General features: G+C 36.8%; 1 protein-coding gene across 2 annotated transcripts in view; it reads right to left on the reverse strand.

The window, feature by feature from the left end:
• The window catches only part of HMG20A (high mobility group 20A), a 68,332-nt gene that overhangs the window by 15,026 nt on the left and 31,993 nt on the right, over nucleotides 1-21,313 (reverse strand). For both annotated transcript variants that reach the window (XM_068556103.1, XM_068556098.1), the window contains exons 2-4: nucleotides 11,016-11,108; nucleotides 5,145-5,292; nucleotides 2,842-3,054 (exon numbers count right to left, since the gene is read on the reverse strand). In XM_068556103.1, the coding sequence (XP_068412204.1) occupies nucleotides 2,842-3,054; nucleotides 5,145-5,292; nucleotides 11,016-11,104 (450 nt within the window). In that variant the 5' untranslated portion in view covers nucleotides 11,105-11,108. The remainder of the gene's footprint in view (nucleotides 1-2,841; nucleotides 3,055-5,144; nucleotides 5,293-11,015; nucleotides 11,109-21,313) is intronic.

Raw genomic sequence — 21,313 nt, forward strand, 5'->3', positions numbered from 1 at the left:
ATAGAATAAAATATAATCTCTCAGTTATAAAAGAAATGGGTGATTCTAACTTCTTAGACTATTGCCTTTCTTAACTTATTGAAGACAAGTTCTGTTGAGGTCATTCTCATAAAAAATTCACAAGATTAGAGTTCTTCTACTAATCCTATAGACAGAACTACACATGGCCCTAGAGTCCTCAAGACTGAACACCACACAGGCACACTTAATCTTCCCAGGGGAAAGGATGGAATATTACTCTGTTTCTTTATCCCCAACCCATTCTGAGGAGATGATCTCATACATCAATTGGCCTTTAAGAGCCAGAAGAGTGGAGACACAAGGAACATAAAAAAGAATGACCTCATCCTGTGGACCTAAAATGGACTACTGTGAGAGAGCCCGTATCTACATGCTTTGTGCTATTAATTATTTAAACAAAGTTCATTGATCTACTAGGATAATTTTGTTTAATGCCTTGTACTTTTCACTCATCATTAGGTTTAAGAAATAAAGTACAAAAATACTCTTCTAAATGAACACAAACAAGAGTTAGAAATTATGTTAAAAGCCTTGCCCTACACAAGAGCCAGATGTAGGGGTCAAATGGCCAAGTCTGGGGCAATTTAAGTATCAAAATGCTCAAGTATAGTAATAATTTATAAACCATTGGGAAAAAAAGAAATTCATATGCCTATGCCAATCGTAAATAAATAACAAACAGACACATAAATGGAGGGAGGAAGAGGGCTCTTGCTTAGATTAGAATGCCGAAGGCCAACTGGCAAATGTGGAGGGAGTGCTAGAGTTGGAAAATCATCATTTTGCAACCATCATGGTAAATATTAGATCAGGCAAAAGTTATTAATGAATGCTAAATCTAGGGGGAAAGTTTGATATGGAACAGACTATTTGAATGTTCTTAAAATGTCTCTGCACAGACTACTTATTAATTATAAGGGAGAGTAAAAAACTTCTGTGAGTGAGCAAAATTAACATTACCAATGAGGAATAAAAGACATTGCGTGCCTGCATATGCGATACCCTGAGAAGGACCAACGTCCACCTATGCAGTATTCTGACCAAGAATGCATAACCTCAATCTAATCATGAGGAAACATCAGACAAATATAAAATGAGGAATGTTCTGTTGAAAGTAAACAAAAAGGAGGGGGAGGAAGAGGGAGAGATGGTATTCCTAAAAAATACCAATGTCATAAAAGACAAAGAAAGGCTGTGGAAATATCCCGGAATAAAGGAATCTAGAGATTTGACTACTAAACTCAGAGCCTGACCCCTGCACTGGAATCTGAACTGGAGGGGGAAAACGTTACAGAGGAATGATGTTGGGTCAACTGACAAAACTGGAATATAGATGGTAAGTTAGATAAAAGTATTGTGTTAATACAAAATTATGAGGTTGTTAACTAAACTGTGGTTAAGTGAGAGAACGTGTCTATTCTTAGGAAATTCACACTGAAATATTTAAGGGTAAAGGGCTATGATGTATGCAACTTATATCAAATAATTCAGAAAAAAATTGTGTGTGTGTGTGTGTGTGTGTGTGTGAGAGAGAGAGAGAGAGAGAGAGAGAGAGAGAAAAGAGACAGCACATGCCCAATCTTGCCCAGGAGAGTATGAGCGCATGTGCAAAAAGAGAAAATGTGTTAGTAATAGGTCAATCTGGGTCAGGGTATTTGGGTGTTCTTTGTATTATTCTATGTTTGTAACTTTTTGTACATTTGAAAAATTATTTTCAAATAAAAATTTAAGAGCAGAAACAAACACGAAAACCCTTGCCCTGCCTAACTAGTTAGTTATCACTGTTGGTTATCCCTGGAGATGACTTTTGCTTTTTTCCTTATATACTTCTGTATTGTCTGAAAAAATTTTAAACGATGAGCGTGTATTAATTTTGAAATAAAAAAATTAAAGAGAAAAGAGTAACTACTATGTAAAGCTCATAATCCATTTATACATTAGAGCTAAAACAATGGATGATATACTCTGTTTTCTATTAGCTTGCTACCACAAACACAGAGCTTCAAGTTGCAACTCAATCGGATCTCTTTGAAATTTTTTGAATTCAGTTAATTCCCAAGAGTATTTTTCAATTTGGTTTTAGTTTGTTTGGAATCCTTTTTAAAGAGTGTAATAAGACATAAAAGAAATATAGATATATATCAGATACTGAAAATGCTGGGAACTTTTAACCCCTCCGACAATCCCTACCATCACACCACTTTTGTGGCATTTCAACCAGTTCGTGGCTAACTTGTCCTTAATTCCTCTCAAATCTAACAAATGGATTTGTTTCAGTTTGGCAATAGGGTTAGTTTCTGTCTTGGAGGAAAGAGAATTCAAATAGTTCTTGCTTTATTTTTCATAGTAGGTTAAATTTGCCAGAACTCCAGTTTAAAAAGTTTATTAAAGCAGTAAAATCTTTTTCTTAAACAAAATTCTTATGTGAACATCAGAATTTTATCAAAAGACCTTTTCTCATTTAACTCATGACTTTTCAGTTAACTCGGTAGAATAAACCATGCTGATAGATTTCTTAATATTGAACTACTTTTTACAAAAATCTTATATGAACTCTCAGCATATAAAGCAAATAAAAGTGGAGCTGCTTTGGTTCGGGGGGGATCCTAGAGTCCCTCCTGCTCATGTCCCTGCAGCAGACCCTGAAAGAGTATAAAAACCACTGTGGAGAAAAGAGCTATGAAGGACCCTGCTATTCTGGTCTCCTAGGCCCATGACAAAATTGAAGAATCAACAGTCCATTCTCTTTGCTTTTCTGACAAAAGTTATTTTTGAGATATAATCAAAACCAAGCAAAGGATCAGGAATAGGAACAATTACCTGTTTTTCCTCTGGAGGAAGTTTACTCCATTCATTGCCTAACATCCTTGTAATTTCTGGAAATGGGACTTCTGGTCTTTTTGCTCGAAGCTGTTCTCGACGCTCGTTCATGAACCGAACATATCCTGTAAGGGGGGATTTGGGTGCATTGCTGTCTCGAAGAGGTTTCTTCCTCTTTCTTCCTTTGGACCAACCTCCTCGTTTACTTCTTTGCTACAAAACAAGAAAAAATAAAAACCCCAAACCAAATTACAACAACAAAAATTTCCCCAAATAACACAATAATCAACACCAACAAACAAAACAGGATTAATAATTGCATTTTGCTACCATTAAGGCCCTGGATATTCAAAGCTCTCCAAACCTGTTATAGGTACAAATGGCTGCAATGCAGTTTTCAAGAAGGGACTCCAGATGGTTCACCTGCAGACCTTTTTATGTACCATGCTACACACTGTTACACTAAGGGGCTATTTTAGTGCTAATCCCAACAGATAAGACTAAGGGGTACCATGATCACATAAGCTCTGGCCTTCATATGCACTTAACAAATCCTGACTCCTGACAGGGGAATATTCTAAATGAGAAATGCAGCACATACACAGCACTGTGCCAGGGAAGCAGACATTGCTACAGTAGATCAGAACAAGATGCTGTCACATGCACTGGACAAAAGAAGAGACAAGTTGTAGTACTAGGATTAAAATCATGCATGAAGGGTGTTTCTCATTGATATCATTCAAAGACCAGTTTATTTCCCACAGCAGACAGCACTATAGATTTTAAAATTAATATCTAAGACTTAGAAAAATTTCAGCAACTATAATATATCCAAAATGAATACTAGTTCTTTGGCTTGCTGGTTTATTTCTTAAGATGTTTATTTTATAAAGGCAGAGGTCTTTATATGTTATTAGTTAAATCAAAAGACAAAATCGCCCCCCAAAAAGTTTAAAGGACTGAAGTACCACTATTGTTTTACCACAGCCTTTTTCTTTGTCCTCTTAAACAGGATGCAAGGTACTTTTGCTTCATAATTTTACAAATACACATAGCCTATCAGTTAATAAAGTTTTACGGATACAAGCATTTCTATTTCAGAGAAAAGAAAGATAAGCCAAATGGGACAAAAATATCTAAATATTAATTACCATACTGCACTCCTCCAAATATATATAAAATGGTACAGTAATTCAGCATTGGGCAAATGGTGTATTTGGTATCAGTTTTTTTGTTTTTCTTTTTTGTTTTTGTTTTGTAAACCCAGTAACATTTAACATTAAAGCTACTAAGGATTTAAGATGTTTAAGAAGCTTTAGGCATTCTTCATAATCTTTAAGAATGCCAACATAAAAAGAATCAGCTCTTTCAAAATAAGAACAAAGACAAAAGTCAATGATGGTACTCTTTTATAGCTAAAAAAAAAAAGAGTACCTTAAAACATAGACAATGTAATCAGTCATTTGTGAGGAACCCTGAAAGTCCAACAAGGGAATGATGGCCCAGGTCCATACAGAACCTCTGTGTGAATTAGAAAAAGATGCCCCCTATGGGACAATGAATGACTTGGTCTAAGTCGTGTGAACCGTTTGGGCACATATGACTCCATGCTGCAGGGTTTGGTGAGCAGAGTGTGGTCCTGAGTAAGGGCATGCTGACTCCTCATTAATTACATTTTTAAAAAAAATAAATTTATTTATTTTATTTATTTATTTTTGGCTGTGTTGGGTCTTCACTGTGCTGCATGTGGGCTTTCTCTAGTTGCGGCAAGCGGGGGCTACTCTTTGTTGCGGTGCACGGGCTTCTCATTGTGGTGGCTTCTCTTGTTGCGGAGCACGGGCTCTAGGCGCGCGGGCTCAGTAGTTGTGGCTCGCAGGCTCTAGAGCACAGACTCAGTAGTTAGATAGCCCGTGGCTCACGGGCTTAGTTGCAGCATGTGGGATCTTCCCAGAGCAGGGCTCGAACCCATGTCCCCTGCATGGGCAGGTGGATTCTTAACCACTGCACCACCAGGGAAGCCCTAATTACTTATTTAATTAAATCATGCAACTCATTCAGTAAGCATCTGTTGAGCATCTAATCTGATGCAGGTATAAATTTTCTAGGCAGGGGAAAAAGAAGAGTCTACTTGTCTCTGTATCATTAAAACCATTACTATGGTTCTATGTGAAACAAGAAATATAAAACAGAATATTCTGCAGAATGTAAGGAGGCCAGAGGATGAACACCTCGATCAACTCCCTTGCTGACTGCTTCTTCAGAAGCCTCAGAGACCAGTAACAGGAGGAGATGCTTCAGCTTACCTCATCTTCATGCCTCTGTTCATTGCCTTCTGCTGTATTTGAAGACTCATTCTGAAGCAACTGACCTTGGGAGAGATCCTCAACAAATTCTGGATTATTTGTGGATGATGAGGCTCCACTACTGTATGGAACCTCTGGGTGGGTTATCCTGAAGAATGATAGGCAGAGTGGAAAAGTTCAGTATCCACAGCATCAAAAACTCCTACTTACCAAGGTTCAAGACAAATTTCACTGCCAGCAAAATCACATGCCAGCCCTTGAATTAATTCCCCCACCTCATTCTGTATAAATGTAAACAATGTCTCCACATCAATTATAGAGCATTTTAAAAAAGGTTTCAGTGCTTGATTGGATCAGGTCAGTTCCATGAAGAAGTCTACTACTGAAAACAACTATAATCTTTCCCCCACAAATTACCTCTCTCCTCAACGTAGACTTTACATTTTAGTTCTGAGCATGCAACTTTTATATGCTAGTTTCATGTATCTCCTTTTCACGTAATAAAAGGAAAATACTATTAATGGAAAAGAACAGGAATGGGAGTTGAAGAGGCAGTTTGCCCCCCTATCACAAAAGAGAGCGTTCTTTAAGGGCATAAGAAATATCTCTTACGGTACATTCCACAGGCTACTCCTTCTTGGATTATAGTGTTTATTGACAATGAGATCATCTAAGAACCATATTATCAAGTTCAGTAAGTTCAGGTATAAATGTTAATAAATCAGAGATATACATTTTCTGTTCCTATCATTCTGTTCCAGATGAGTCAGCAAACCAGATCTCATCCTTCTGAAAAGTGGACACGAGAAGGTACAGATGACGGTTGGATCTTAGACTGAGTTATACCCTATCGCATTTAGATAAAGGAATGGAAATAAAGGTAACACCATGTGCTAGAGAGTTTGGGGTTTGGGGCAGGTAGTGGGGAAGGTGGAGGAAGATGTACAAGAGAGTAATGTTCAGTCATTATTCTGGAAGAATGTATACTCCATAGAGTTACAGAAAATACTTACAATGCAATATAAGTACTGAAACAGAGGTCTGTAAAACGTGCCATAAAGGTACAGTACAGGGGATGATGAATTTTATATGTATGGAGAGAATGTTAAGAAAGATTTTACAGAGGAGGTCTTAAAAGATGAAGAGGCATTCATCAGGTAAACAACATTATTACAGGTAGAAAGAACAGGGTATAATAGAAGAAAGGGAAACTTTTCAGGAGGCTACTGCAATAGACTAATTGAGAGACAAGGGCAAGCAGGAGAATAGGGGAGAGAAAGCTAAGAGATAACTAAGAGGTAGAATGACAAATCAAATATAAATAATGAGGGAGAAAGAAGAGTCAAAGGTAATTCTGAGATTTCTAGATTGGGTGATAATGTACTATTAACCAATATAACAACTGGAATGTGTGTGTGTGTGTGTGTGTATGTGTGTGTAAGAAAGACAGATGAGAAAACGCTAAGTTTGAAACACTCATGGCATAATTAGGTGGAGCTGTCCCACCGACAACTGGAAACATGCCCTGAGAGAACAGAAGTGAAGAAAAGGCAGGAGATATTTTGGGAGGCATCAGCTCATGGAAATAATGGGAAGTGCTAGATATTCTCCAGAAAGACAGTGAGAAGAAAAGTCAGGATAGAACTCTGTTGGAACAATATTTTAGGAGCAAGTGTTAGATGAGCTGGGAAAGACTAAGGAGGGCGTTAAGAAATCTAGGAGAGAATACTGTTACAGAGGCCAAGGCAGGAAGACTTTTGAGAAGGGGTTATTACACAAGCAAAAAGTTGCAGATGTCACATAAGATAGGCTAAAAAGTACCTGCTAAATCTGAAGATCTGAAGGACTTCAGCTGTACTCCCTGTACTTCAAGGAAGTACAGTTTTAGTGGAGTTATGGGAATAAAAACCAGATTGAAGTGGACTGAGAAAAGAATGAAAGCAGATTCAGACTGTCCTTGAAAGGACAGAACTTTTATTTTTCTGAACACTTCTATAAAAAATAGAGGATTATAACTAGGAGGTTCCTACATTTTTGAGGTCCTGTGAAAAAGGGTAGATCAGAGAAGTTATTAACTCAATGCTAATTATCTTCTCTGAAGAGTTGCCATTAGAGATCCAGTTTGAACTTGGCAGCTTTGTTTTTCAAATATTTCAATCATTTTGGATGTCTTACAATATCTTTTCCTTCACTGTCATTCTTCATTTCAACTGTGCCATCAATTTTTAAGTTACTAACTCTTGCACATTCTTATTTCAGTAAAATATGAAAACTAGGTTTAGGAAAGAGTACCAGTCCTGTGAATCTCTTGACTGAAATGGATAGGAATCAGAGGGAGTGGTCAAAAGCAGCAAATGCCTTAGATGACAAGTTGAATAAAGACTGAAAAAAAAAAAAAAAGGCTCCTTTGTTCCAATGAATGAATTGTCCATGCTCTTAGCTAAAGCCAACAACCCTTCCATTTGTGCCCTGGATCCCACACCCTCTAGCCTACTCAAAAACAAGTTTCAGCAATTCTGCCCTCTCTGGCATCACCAATTCTTTCCTCTCTACTAGATTAGCCTAATCAGCAAACAAATGTGGCATTATTACTCTTATCTGGAAACAAAACAAAAAACACACTTTCTTGATTCCACTTGACTTTTCTCCTTTCCTTTATGGACCTGATCTGAGGATGGTATGTTCCAAGATCCCCAGTATACTGAACCCTGTTTTCTGTTCTGTCTTCCACCCACAAATTTAATGCCTTTTCTATCTTAACTAAGCACTTATCATGCACTGTGTCCATAACTCTTGCAGTTTGAGTTGTGATAGCAAAACTAGCACGAATTTCTTTTTCCTTCTTCACGATTTCGCAGATAGAAGATTCATTCTTACCATAGATCTCAGCAACCTCAGCATATTACTATTTTTTTTTTTCTTTCCTTATTAAGTCAAGAACTTTCACCTTTTCACTTAAAGGAAGCACATTAGGGCTTCTCTTTGGTGTATCTGAATTGCCAGCATCACTACTCTTGCGCTTTGGGGCCGTTATTAAGTAAAATAAGAGTTACCTGAACACAAGCACTAAGATACTATGACAGTCCATCTGATAACAGGCAGCTACCAAGTGACTAACAGGTGGGATATGCTGGACAGAGCGATGATTCACGTCCCAGGCAGGACACGGTGGGATGGTGCGAGATTTTATCATACTATTTAGAGTGGCGGGCACTTTAAAACTTACAAATTGTTTATTTCTGAAATTTTCCATTTAATATTTTCCAACCGTGGCTGACCGTGGCAGGTAACAGAAGCCACGGAAAGTGAAATCATGGATAAGGGGGTACTTAGTGACTTCAACTGTTTATAGTGGAAAGAATTGTTTATAGTTATTGACTTCAATTGGTCTCCATTCTTTCTTAAACCCAACCCAAAGGAGATAAGTGTTCACAACTCTTGTCAAGGTCACCAATGACCTCCATGCTAAATCCAATGTCATTTCTCAGACCTCATCTTACCGGATCTTCCAGAAGTATTTGACACAGTTCATCTCTTCCCCTCCCTTGAAATATATTTTTTACCTGGTTTCCAGGACCCTGCACTCCTCTGGTTTTTCTGATACCTTTTCAGGTACCCCCTTGAGTCTTCTTTGCTGACTCTTCCTCTCCTCCCTGTAAATGCTGGAGTATCCCTGAGTTCAAGTGTCAGGTCTCTTCTCTTTTCTACCTACACCGTGCTCATTTGTTTGATGATTTCAACCAGTCTCACAGCCTTAAATATCAGCTCTAATATGATGATGGACTCCCAAGTTTCTCTTTTTAGTCTAGACAGCCCCTAACTTCAGAGCCCTGTATCAAGCTGCCTATTTGACATCTCTGCTTGGATAGCTAATAAGCATCTCTATTTTAAACTCTCTAAAACCGAGCTCCTAAAATTCCCTCCTCCACTTGCTCAGTTTTCCCCATCTAATTTAATGGCAATTCCATCCCTTCAGTTGCTTAAGCCAAAAATTTGGAGCTGCCTTTAACTGCTTTTTTCTCCCTTCTCACATCTCATCTGGTCTTTCAGGCAAATCCTGTTTGGCTTACCTTCAAGATATATCTAGAATTCTATACTTCTCAACAACCCCCATTCCTATTATCTTTGAAACCCACTCCAGTGAGGTTTTTGTCCCTACTACTCTGCCAAAAATACTCTTGTCAAAGTCACTAGTGAAGTTCTTTGAGTCATCATCTCTCACTTGAATTATTTTAGAACCGTAACTGGTCTCCTTGCTTCAGCCCCTGCTCCCTTCACTCTATTCTCTATATAACAGCCACAGGGATACTATTTTAAAATGTCAGATCATATCATTCCGCTCAAAATCTCCCCATGCTTTCCCACCTCACTCAGAGTAACAGTTAAAGTGCTTACTCTGACCCATAAGATCCTACACGATCTAGTCCCTTGCTACTCAAAGTACCGGCCTTACACCAGCAGCAGTGGCATCATTTGGGAACTTATTAGAATGTAGAATCTCTGGCCCTAACTCAGACTTTCTGACTCAGCGTTTGCATTTTAATAAGATGTCTAGGCAATTCATAAGTGCATTAAAGTTTGAGAAACACTGATGGAGCCTATTACCCCTCCCCCTGGTATACTCTGCTCCAGTCACACTGGCCTCCTGGCTATTTCTAAAAGGCAGAAACACTCCTACCTCAAGGCTTTCCCACTCACTGCTCCCTCTGCCTAGAATAATCTTCCCCCTTAACTGTAGGCTAGCTAATTTACTTCCTTCAGGTTTTTATTCAAGTCACTTGTAAAGCCTTTCTGGGCCATCTTATCTAAGATGGCACCCCAAGCCCTTCCTGTCCCTCTTCCTTACTTTATTTTTTTAATCCATAGTTCTTATCAATGTAGTATGCATTTTACTTATTTATCCTATTGTCTGACTTCTCCAGTAGAATTTAAGCTCTATAGGAGTTGGGATTTTTGTCCATCTCGGTTATTGCTTAATGTCTAGTGCCTAGAATGGTGCCTGGCACATAGCAGACACTCAGAACATTTTTCTTGTACAAGTTGGACTCAGCAAGTATGCAGCTTTTAGAAAAGTTTTAGAGAACAGTTTCACCTGAATAAAGTCAGAAGGCAGATATTAATGAGTTAAGAAAGAATGTCAGAGAAGGAAACAATTTTAAAATGTAGTCTGTTTTTAAAGAGCTCTAAGGAATATTAAAATGATTCATCTTAGGGATTAGCTAGCACTTCAATCTATTAGTGAATACATTTCTTCTTTGGCAAGTAATGTCTAATAGAAAAGGTAAAAATTCAAGTGGAACAGAGATTTTCAGTGGGAGAGGGACTACTGCTATTAGCCCTTTTCTATATTTCTTTATATATCTGTCCAAAAATACCAAAGAAAGGAGTTGGAGTTGGGTGGGGAGGGGTAGGTTGGGAGGAACAGAAGTCAGCTAGAGCTCCTAGGCATCTTGAATAAAGAGCCATTAACTAAAAATCTAATCTTAAAACAACAACAAAAAAACCTGATGTTTGGGGAAAAAATTATTTTAATATCTGTGGCAATTCAGACAGAAAATGAATTTGATTTTCGAAGCTAGCCCTGTGGCAAGTATTTCCTTAATGGTGACTATGTAATTCCCTTAACTGGGAGTCACTGATGTTTCCTAGATCCCACAGTACTGCTGTTCCAGTTCACAGGAACCAGAGCATTGCAAATGACAGCTGAATACAGATATCAAAGCAGTTCACAATGGCTCTCATTCTCTTTGCAAAGCATAACAAACGCACCTTCTATTTTTGATATAAAACTGCCTCTTTAGCACCTCATATGTTGTCAGAAGCAGTTCTGAAGCCTAGGCAGAGGCCCAGTGTCCCAAAGCAGCTGCTTACCCAGTTGTAGCCAGATCATTACTCTCCTTGGAACCATCTTCATCTGCAAAAAGGGGAGGCAGGGTGGAACCAGTCATCAAGGTTTCCATCTCTCTAAAAGGAAGACAGAATAAAAAAAAAATTTAATGGCTTAATTATTTCCAGTTCAAGTTGCATTAATTTAAGAGCCAGCCTTCCTTAACTTTATCACATCAGCAGCAGAACAGAAACTGACCTAAATATTTATTTTCTTGACTTGGACACATCAATTTAAACTTTATGGTTAATGGGCTTTTAACCCTGGTCTTATCAACTGACCAGACTAAAAACAGATTTTAACAACTAGGACACAGTTTGGAAAATTCCTTTTTGTTCATTCAGAATATCTTCAAAAGTATTCTTCATTTCCGGTAAAAACTGTTAAGCAGAGTAACTCAGAAGCACTGCAACCCTGAGCAAGTTATTCAGCCTCTTTGAGATACAATTTCACCATCTTAGACACAGACAAAATTGCTGACTTAACCCACAGGGTTATTGTGAAGGATTAAACTGAAAGTCCTTCATAAACAGAGAAAGGCTAAGATGGTAAGTGCTTTGAGTATTATTATATAAAGAAAGGTATTGTTATTACAGCATTACGAGTTCTGAATCCCAGATGAATCATCCTTAGATTAAATGGTGACAATCTGAGTCCTCCAAAAGGAAATAATGCAAAGGAAGTAGAGGATGGAAGGCATACTGATGTGGTTCAAAATGAAAGAAACCACACTTCCAGGTCAGAAATATGCTCCACATCACCATGATGACCAACAGTGGAAACAGCATGCACCTGGGCACAGGAAATAGCTAAGCCTAATTGAAGAAAGCAAATAAATCAGAAGAACCTGAGGTTATCAGAATGAAAGGACAAAAGGACAAAGTGACAAAGAGAGTAATTTCATTTAGCATATCGCTACAAAGAAAGATTTTTCCCTTTCAAGGCTTACTACCAGGGGCTTCATCCCATATAGGTAAAAGCAGAAGCCTTCCATTCACCATGAAAATGATATTCAAACAAAATATTCAATAGTGACCCTAAACATCAGCCACTTAAGCGGAACTGCAAACCACTCAAGAAAAAAAGTGCCTCAATCAACTGGGAGAATTGAGGAACAGATTATGAGAATTCACTCAGGAGCTCCCTCAGCAGTTATTTCAGGTGCTGCTGCTAAGGAGACCTAGTGAAATAGCAATTAAAAGAAAAGCACAGCAGCCCAAGCAGAGCTAGGATTCATCCCACTGAGATGGAAATACGAAGAAAATGCAGATGACACTGATGCCATATTCTAAAATGTTCAATATAATAATTTACTTACAAAATGATAACAGTGATGATTTCTTATTCTTACTTATTTTCTTGTTTTCACTTCTTTGTTACTTAGCAGACCAAATTCCATAAATAGCTTACTGTGAAAAAATGCATCTTTGTATATTCACCACCCATTATAGTGGGAGAGCATGGAAGGCAGAGAGGAACTTCCCACTCAACCACAGAGTATGGAGTTTATTCCACATGCAGGGATACTTGATAACTTTTCAATTCCTTCAAGAGAGGGGGGTTTACAAGGGGCTCTAACAAATACTGCAAAATTCCATTCTAGATGTTTTCTAGGATAATCTTGACACAAGTGCATTTATGTTTTACTTCACATTATGCACAGACCAGATTAGAGCCTAGGCTTTAAGGGCTGCTAACATCACCTTACACCAATATTCATTTTATCAAAAGAAAATTAATTAGATGCCATATAATCTAATTATAAACCACAAGCAAACATTCAAATAGCCAGGTATATAGCCACAAACCTTAAAAGGACTCATTTAATTGGCTTCTTTCTAAAAGTCTCCTTAGAAGTAAAGCACTTTTCGAGAGCCTCAAGTTTCAGCATTGGAAGCTCTTGGCATCCCACCTATACCTCAAAAGAAGATATATTACCTGGTGGGGGACAAATGAAGTGTCTTTTCATTCACTATACCAACATGATCCTCTTAGAGTGTTTCCCAGATATCTTTAGTCATTTTTGAAATATGGGGAGGCAGCTGGACGACACAACCTTAACAACATATAAATAGATCATATAAACAAAGGAAGTTCAGAGAACACATTTCTTGTTGTTGTTGTTTTTTCCTCTTAAGTGTGTTTTACTCAATCCATATGGCTTCAGATATATTTTCTCTAGTGTTACTGAGTAGTCAGGTCCCTAAGAAATGAGTAATAAAGTGGGTGGAAGGTTAAGGGGCCAAAATCAACAAAAGAAGGAAATGAGGAAAAAGTCCAGTGAAACTCAAAGGCCTCTAAACTAGTTGGGAAAATAAAATGATTCGCAAGAATTGGCTGGGATCCTGCAAGAATCTGCTTTCATATGGTTCATGAGGGGGTGATTCAAACTGAATCACAGCTACCAAGCCACTGATTGCCAAAAGCCCTTCAGTGTAGCATCTGTGCCTGATAATGTCCCAGTACAGAGGTCACACTAAACTCTGAAATTCTATGCAAAGCACTTAAGAAATGTAATGAATGCTGCTCTGGAAGGGGAAAGAAGAGATATATGTACAAAGGCCAGGCAATATACAAGTTTGGTTTTCCACTGCAGTTTACAGAAACAGGTATATCATGCAGATGTTTCCTTGCAGAAGGGATTCACCCAGTGAAGGCTTCCACCTGGAGGTAAGGGGTATTACCTTGGGGCTTACACTTTGAGCCAAGGTCTGGACTGTAACTTTGGAAATTCAAAGATCCCCTCTAGCACTAATCGCTCACTGAGAAAAAGTGGTGTATAAAACAGAGTGCCAATTTAAGATATTTTAATAACAATTATAAAAATTGTAATAAAAATTATATTAAGCCACTAATCATAATCAGAACATTTCTTTGGTCAATATAGGGCCAGAATAAAGGCACTCAGGTGTTGCTTAAGAAATGTTCCTCAACTAAGATTGTTCTAGTAACCTTTCTCAACAAAAGGGATGATCTCACCAATGAGACTATATTATTCCAAATGTGTTGGACAGTGCTGGAAGTATAATTTGTTCTTCTGTTTTCTGGGGTTGGCTCTTTTCAGGTACCCTTTCCCTACTTTACGTATGTTAATCCCACTTCATTAAGCCCTCATGGAGATGCACCATATTCCTTCCCTACCACACCATCCCCAACAGTACACCTCAGAGTTGAGAGGTAGGATTCTGCCCTCATTTTTCCGTACTACAAGCTTTATGCAAAATTTCCAGTTCCTTTAAAAGTCATGTTAATTGGCTATACCAATCTCTGATCATTACCTCCTATCATTTCAGTTCTACTACAACTGACCTTTAACCACACAAACCTCTATTTGTCGACTCTTGATTTTCCCTTCTCTGTCTAGCTTAGATTCTGTGGCTGCATTTCAAATATTTTTTTGCCAACACTCTCAATTCCTTTGCCATGTTGTTCTTCTATACCCTAGATGTAGATCAACTCTGAGTTTTAGCTCAACATGGTGTTGGAGAAAAATCACAAAATAAAGGGTGCTACTATAAATTTATGGTATCCAACTACAGCTGGGCCCACAGTGCTCTCAGCAGTCATTTTACATGTTCTTAGGTTATCAACTGCTACATTAGCTCTGGCAAAATTTTCCAATCAAATCAAACCTAACTCACTCAAACCCTCCTAATTATTCAGGCTCATCTCTTCAAACTTCTCATCCCTGACACACCAAAACCATCCTAAATTGTTTTATTTTAAATATATATATAATTTATATACCATAAAATTTATTCCTAATTTAAGTTATACAGTTCAGTGGCTTTCATATATTTACAGGGTGACTTTCACATATTACTACCAACACCATAATTGGTTTTACAACATTGTCATCATCCCTAAAAGAAACTCGGTACCCATTAGCAGTCACTGCCCATTCCCCCCTCCCCCTAGGCCCAGGTAACCACTAATCTGCCTTCTGTCTTTATAGATATACATATTCTTGACATTTCATATAAATTTAATATTCTCTGACCTTTTGTGTCTGGCTTCATTCACTTAGCATAAAGTTTTCAAGGTTCATCACATTTTAGCATGTATCAGTATTTCATATCTTTTCATGGATGAATAATACCACATTTTGTTTATCCATTCAAAGACTGATAGACTGATAAGACTAGGGTTGTTTGTATTTTTTGTCTATAGTGAATAACGCTGCTTAAGAACATTTGTGTACAGTTTTTGTGTGGACACGTTTTCAATTTTCTTAGGCCTATACCTAGAAATGGAATTGCTGGGTCATATGATAACTCCATGTCTAACATTTTAAGGAACTGCCAAACTGTTTTCCAAAGCACCTGCACCATTTTACATTCCCACTAGCAATGTTTGAGATTTCCAAATTCCCCATACCCTTACCACACTTTTTAGGAGTGCTAAAGAAATATCAATTCTACCCTCCTCCAGCTTTCCACATGGGCTAAGGGAAATACAGAACTCCAGCCCACTTCAGCCATCCTGTCCCACTGAAAGGGGGAAAAAACTAAGAAGCACTGGTGAAGTTTATAGTCCAGGGGCACAGGCTCACCAAAAGACTGAGACCTAATCATAGTACTACAGAATGCTACTCCTCCCCTCACACCTTACCACTACATCACTAAAGGCCTATATACCACAGTTCCTTTCACCCAGGACATCATTTCTACCTTTCAACAAAAATTTACAAGGCATACTAAAAGACAAAAAACGATTTGAAGAGACTGAACAAGGATTAGAACCAGAGTAAGATACAGCATGGTTTTTATCTCTTAACTTTTAAAAAATTGAAATACAGTTGGTTTACAATATTATATTAGTTTCAAGTGTATAATATAGTGATTAATATTTTTACAGATTATACTCCATAAAAAGTTATTATAAAATATTGGCTATACTTCCTGTGGGATACATTACATCCTTGTAACTTATTTATTTTAGACCTCGTAGTTTGTACCTCTTAATTCCTTTCACCTATTTTAGTCTTTCCCACCCATTCTTCCCTCTGGTAACCACTAGTTTGTTACCTGTATCTGTAAGGCTGTTTCTGTTTTGTTATATTCCTTTGTTTGTTTTATTTAAAAAATTCTACATATAAGTGAAAACATACAGTATTTGTCTTTCTCTGTCTCACTTATTTCACTAAGCATAATACCCTCTAGGTCCATCCATGTTGTTGCAAGTGGCAAAATTCCATTTTTTTTAAAAGACTGAGTAATATTGCATTGTATATCTATAGCACATCTTCTTTATCCATTCATTTGTTGATGGACACTTAGGATGCTTGGTTATTATAAAGAACGCTGCTATGAATGTTGGGGTGCATATATCTTTTCAAATTAGTGCTTTTGTTTTCTTCAAATAAATACCCAGGAGTGGAACTGCTGGATGGTATGGTAGTTCTGCTTTTAATTTTTGAGAAAACTCCATACTGTTTTCCATAGTGACTATTCCAATTTACATTCCTACCAACAAAGTGCTAGGGTTCTCTTTTCTCCACATCCTTGTCAACATTTATTATTTCTTGTCTTTTTGACGATAGCCATTCTGACAGGTGTGAGATGATATCTCACTGTGGTTTTGATTTGCATTACCCTGATGATTAGTGATATTAAGCATCTTTTCATATGTCTGTTGGCCATCTGTATGTCTTCTTTGGAAAAATGCTTATTTAGGTTCTCTGCTCATTTTTAAATTGGGCTTTTTTTTTTTGATATTGAGTTGTATGAGTTCTTTATATATTTTGGATATTAACCCCTTAACAAACATATCATTTGCAGATATCTTCTCCCATTCAGTAGGCTGCCTTTTCATTTTGTTGATGGTTTTCTTTCCCACACAAAAGCTTTTAAGTTTGATTAGGTCCCATCTGTTTATTTTTGCTTTTGTCTCCCTTGCCTGAGGAGAAAGATCCAAAAAAAAAAAAAAAAATCACTAAGACCAATGTCAAAGAGCCCACTGTCTACGTTTTCTTCTAGGAGTTTTATAGTTTCAGGTCTTACATTTAGGTCTTTAATCCATCTGAGTTTATTATTGCATATGGTGTGAAAAAATGTTCTAATTTCATTCTTTTACATGTAGCTGTCCAGTTTCCCCAAACCACTTATTGAAGAGCCTGTGTTTTCCCCATTGTATACTCTTGCCTCCTTTGTCACAGATTGATTTACCATATGTGTGTGGGTTTATTTCTGGGCTCTCTATTCTGTTCCATTGACTATGTGTCTGTGTTTGCACCAGTACCATATTGTTTTGATTACTGTAGCTTTGTAGTATAGTCTGAAGTCAGACAGCATGATACCTCCAGCTTTGTTCTTTTTTCTCAAGACTGCTTTGGCTGTTCAGGGTCTTTTGTGGTTCCATATAAGTTTTAGGATTATTTGTTCTAGTTCTGTTACAAATGTCATGGGTATTTTGATAGGAATTGTATTAAATCTGTAGACTGCTTTGGGCGGTATGGTCATTTTAATAATATTAATCCTTCCAATCCATGAACATGGAATATCTTTCCATTTATTTGTATCATCTTCAGTTTCCTTCATAAATGTCTTACAATTTTCAGAATACAGGTCTTTCACCTCCTTGGTTAAATTTATTCCTAGATATTTTATTCTTTTTGATGCAATTGTAAATGGTACTGTTTTCTTGATTTCTCTTTCTGAAGTTCATTATTAATGTAAAGAAATGCAGCAGATTTCTGTATACTAATATCGTATCCTGCACTTGACTGAATTAATTTATTCTAATATTTTTTTTGGTGGGGTTGTTAGGGTTTCCTATATATAGAATCATGTCATCTGTAAATAGTGACAGTTTTACTTCTTCCTTTCCAATTTGGATGCCTTTTCTTTTTCTTGTCTGATTTCTGTGGCTAGGACTTCCAATATAAATTAAATAGAAATGGCAAGAGTGGGCATCCTTGTCTTGTTCCTGATCTTAGAGGAAAAGCTTTCAACATTTCAACACTGAGTATGATACTAGCTGTGGGTTTGTCATAAATGGCCTTTATTATGTTGAGGTATGTTCCCTCTATACCCACTTGTTGAGAGTTTTTAATCATGAATTTTGTCAAATGCTTTTACTGCATCTTTAAGATGATCATGATTATCCTCCATTTTGTTAATATGGTGTAACATATTGATTGATTTGTGAATAGTGAACCATCCCTGCATCCCTGGAATAAATCTCACTTGATCATGATGTATAATCCTTTTTACATATTGTTGATTCAGTTTGCTAGTATTTTGTTGAGGATTTTTCCATCTATGTTCATCAGGGATACTGGCCTGTATTTTTCTTTTTTTGTAGTGTCTCTGTCTGGTTTGGATATCAGGGTAATGCTGGCCTTGTAGGATGAGTTAGGGAGTGTTCCCTCCCCTTCAATTTTTTGGAATAGTTTGGATAGACATTAACTCTTCTTTAAATGTTTTGTAGACTTCCCCTGTTAAGCCATATGGTCCTGGACTTTTAATTGTTGGGAGTTTTTAATTACTGATTCAATTTCAATACTAGTGATCGGTCTGTGCAGATTTTCTACTTCCTGATTCAGTCTTGGAAGAGTGTATGTTTGTATGAATTTATCCATTTCTTCAAGGTTGTCCAATTTGTCACTGTATAGCTGTTCATAGTATTCTCCTAGGGTTGTTTGTATTTCTGTAATATCAGTTGTAACTTCTCCTCTTTCATTTCTAATTTTGTTTATTTGGGCCCACTTTCTTTTTTCCTTAATGAGTCTAGCTAAAGGTTTATCAGTTTTGTCTATCTTTTCAAAAAGCCAGATCTTAGTTTCATTGATCTTTTCTATTGTTTTTTGTTTTGTTTTGTGTTTTTGGTATTTTCACTATGATCTTTTTTGTTTCCTTCCTTCTGCTGACTTTGGGCTTTGTTCTTCTTTTTCTAATTCCTTTAGGTGGAAAGTTAGGTTGTTTGTTTGAGATTTTTCTTATTTCTTGAGGTAGGCCTTGAATTGCTATAAACTTAACTCTTAGAAATGCTTTTGTTGCATCCCATAGATTTTAGAAAGTTGTATTTCTATTTTCATTTGTCTCAAGGTATTTTCTAATTTCCTCTTTGATTTCTTCACTGACCCATTGGTTTTTTTGGTAGCATGTGGCTTAGTCTTCTCCTGTGCAGAGGGTCAGCACCACTAACACCCATGTTGTTCAACTGTATATAAAATTTAATTGCTTTTCTGTATACTAGCAATGAACAAGTGAAATTTGAAATTAAAAACACATTACCATTTATATTAGCACCCCCCCCAAATGAAATACTTAGGTATAAATCTAACAATATTTTACAAGATCTCTATGAGGAAAACTACAAAACTCAGATGAAAGATATCAAAGAAGGACAAAATAAATGGAAAAATATTCCGCATTAACGGGTAGGAAGACTCAATATTGTCAAGATGTCAGTTCTTCCCAGTTTGAGCTATACATTCAACTCAATCCCAATAAAAATCCCAGCAAGTAATTTTGTGGATATCAATAAACTGATTCTAAAGTTTATATGGAGAGGCAAAAGACTCAGAATAGCCAAGTCAATATTGAAGGAGAACAACAAAGTTGAAGGACTGACACTACCCAACTTCAAGACTTCCTATTAAGCTACAATAATCAAGACAGTGTGTACTTGGGAAAGAAAAGACAAATTACTGAAACAGAATAGAGATCCTAGCTAGAAATAAACCTGTATAAATACAGTCAACTGATCTTTGACAAAGGAGCAAAGGCAAAACAATGAAATAAAGATAGTCTTTCAAGAAATGGTGCTGGAACAACTGGACATCCATATGCAAAACAAACAAACAAACAAACAAAAACAACTTGAAACAGACCTTACACCCTTCACAAATATTAACTCAAAACGCATCATAAACCTAAATTTAAAATTTAAAATTTAAAACTATAAAATTCTTAGAAGACAGCACAGGAGAAAAATCTAGATGACTTTGGGTATGATAATGACTTTTTAAATATAACACCAAAGGCACAATCTGTGAAAGAATTGATAAGCTGGATTTCATTAAAATGAAAAACTTTTGCTCTGTGAAAGACAATGTCAAGAGAATGAGAAGACAAGCTGTAGATGTGAAAAAAGTATTTGCAGAAGGTACATCTGATAAAGAAATTTATCCAAAATATACAAAGAACTCTTAAAACTCATCAATAAGGAAATGAACGACCCAATTAAAATATGGGCCAAAGACCTGAACAGACTCCTCAACAGTGCATATGTACAGATGACAAATAGCATATGAAAAGATGTTTAATATCATATGTCAGTCGGGAATTGAAAATTAAAACAATGAGATACCACTACACATCTATTAGAACAGTTAAAATGCAAAACACTGTCAACACCAAATACTGGCTAGGATATGGAGCAACAGGAGATCTTATTCATTACTGGTAGAAATGAATGCAAAATGGTATAGCCACTAAAGAAGACCATTTGGTAGTTTCTTACAAAACTACTCATACTCTTACCAGCAACTGGGTTCTCTGGTATTTATCCAAAGGAATTAAAAAGTTATGTCCATACAAAAACCTGCACATGGATGTTTATAGCAGCTTTATTTATAATGTCAAAATTTGGACACAACCGAGACGTCTTTCAGTAGGTGGGTGGATAAACAAACTGTGGTACACCCAGATAATGGAATACTATTCAGTGCTAAAAAGAAGTAAGTTATCAAGCCAAGAAAGAACATGGAGAAAACTTAAATGCATAATACAAAGAGAAAAAAGCCAATCTGAAAAGGCTACATAGTGTATGATTCCAATATCATTACATTCCAGATAAGGTAAAACTATGGAGACAGTAAAAAGATGAATGATTGGGAGGGGTTAGGGAGGACGCAGGAGTGAAAAGGCAGAACACAGAGGATTTTTAGGGCTGTGAAATTATTCTGCATGACACTAGAATGATAGATATATGTCATATATTTGTCAAATCCCATAGAAGGTACAACACCAAGAGTGAACCCTAATGTAAACTATGGAATTGGGTGATGATTATGTGTCAATGTAGGCTCATTAACTATAACATATGTACCACTCTGGTAGGGGGTGTTAAGACTGGGGGAGGTTGTACACATATGGGGACATGGAGTATATGGGAACTCTGTACTTTCTGCTTAATTTTTCTGTGAACCTAAAACTGCTCTAAAATATAAAGTTTATTAATTTAAAAATTAATTTCATATATTATAATTATACAATTTATTGTAAGATAGCCCTGAAGTTGAGGAATAAATACAACTGATTTTTATATGCATACA

Source organism: Eschrichtius robustus, chromosome 1, assembly GCF_028021215.1.
Source record: "Eschrichtius robustus isolate mEscRob2 chromosome 1, mEscRob2.pri, whole genome shotgun sequence".
Lineage (NCBI taxonomy): Eukaryota > Metazoa > Chordata > Mammalia > Artiodactyla > Eschrichtiidae > Eschrichtius > Eschrichtius robustus.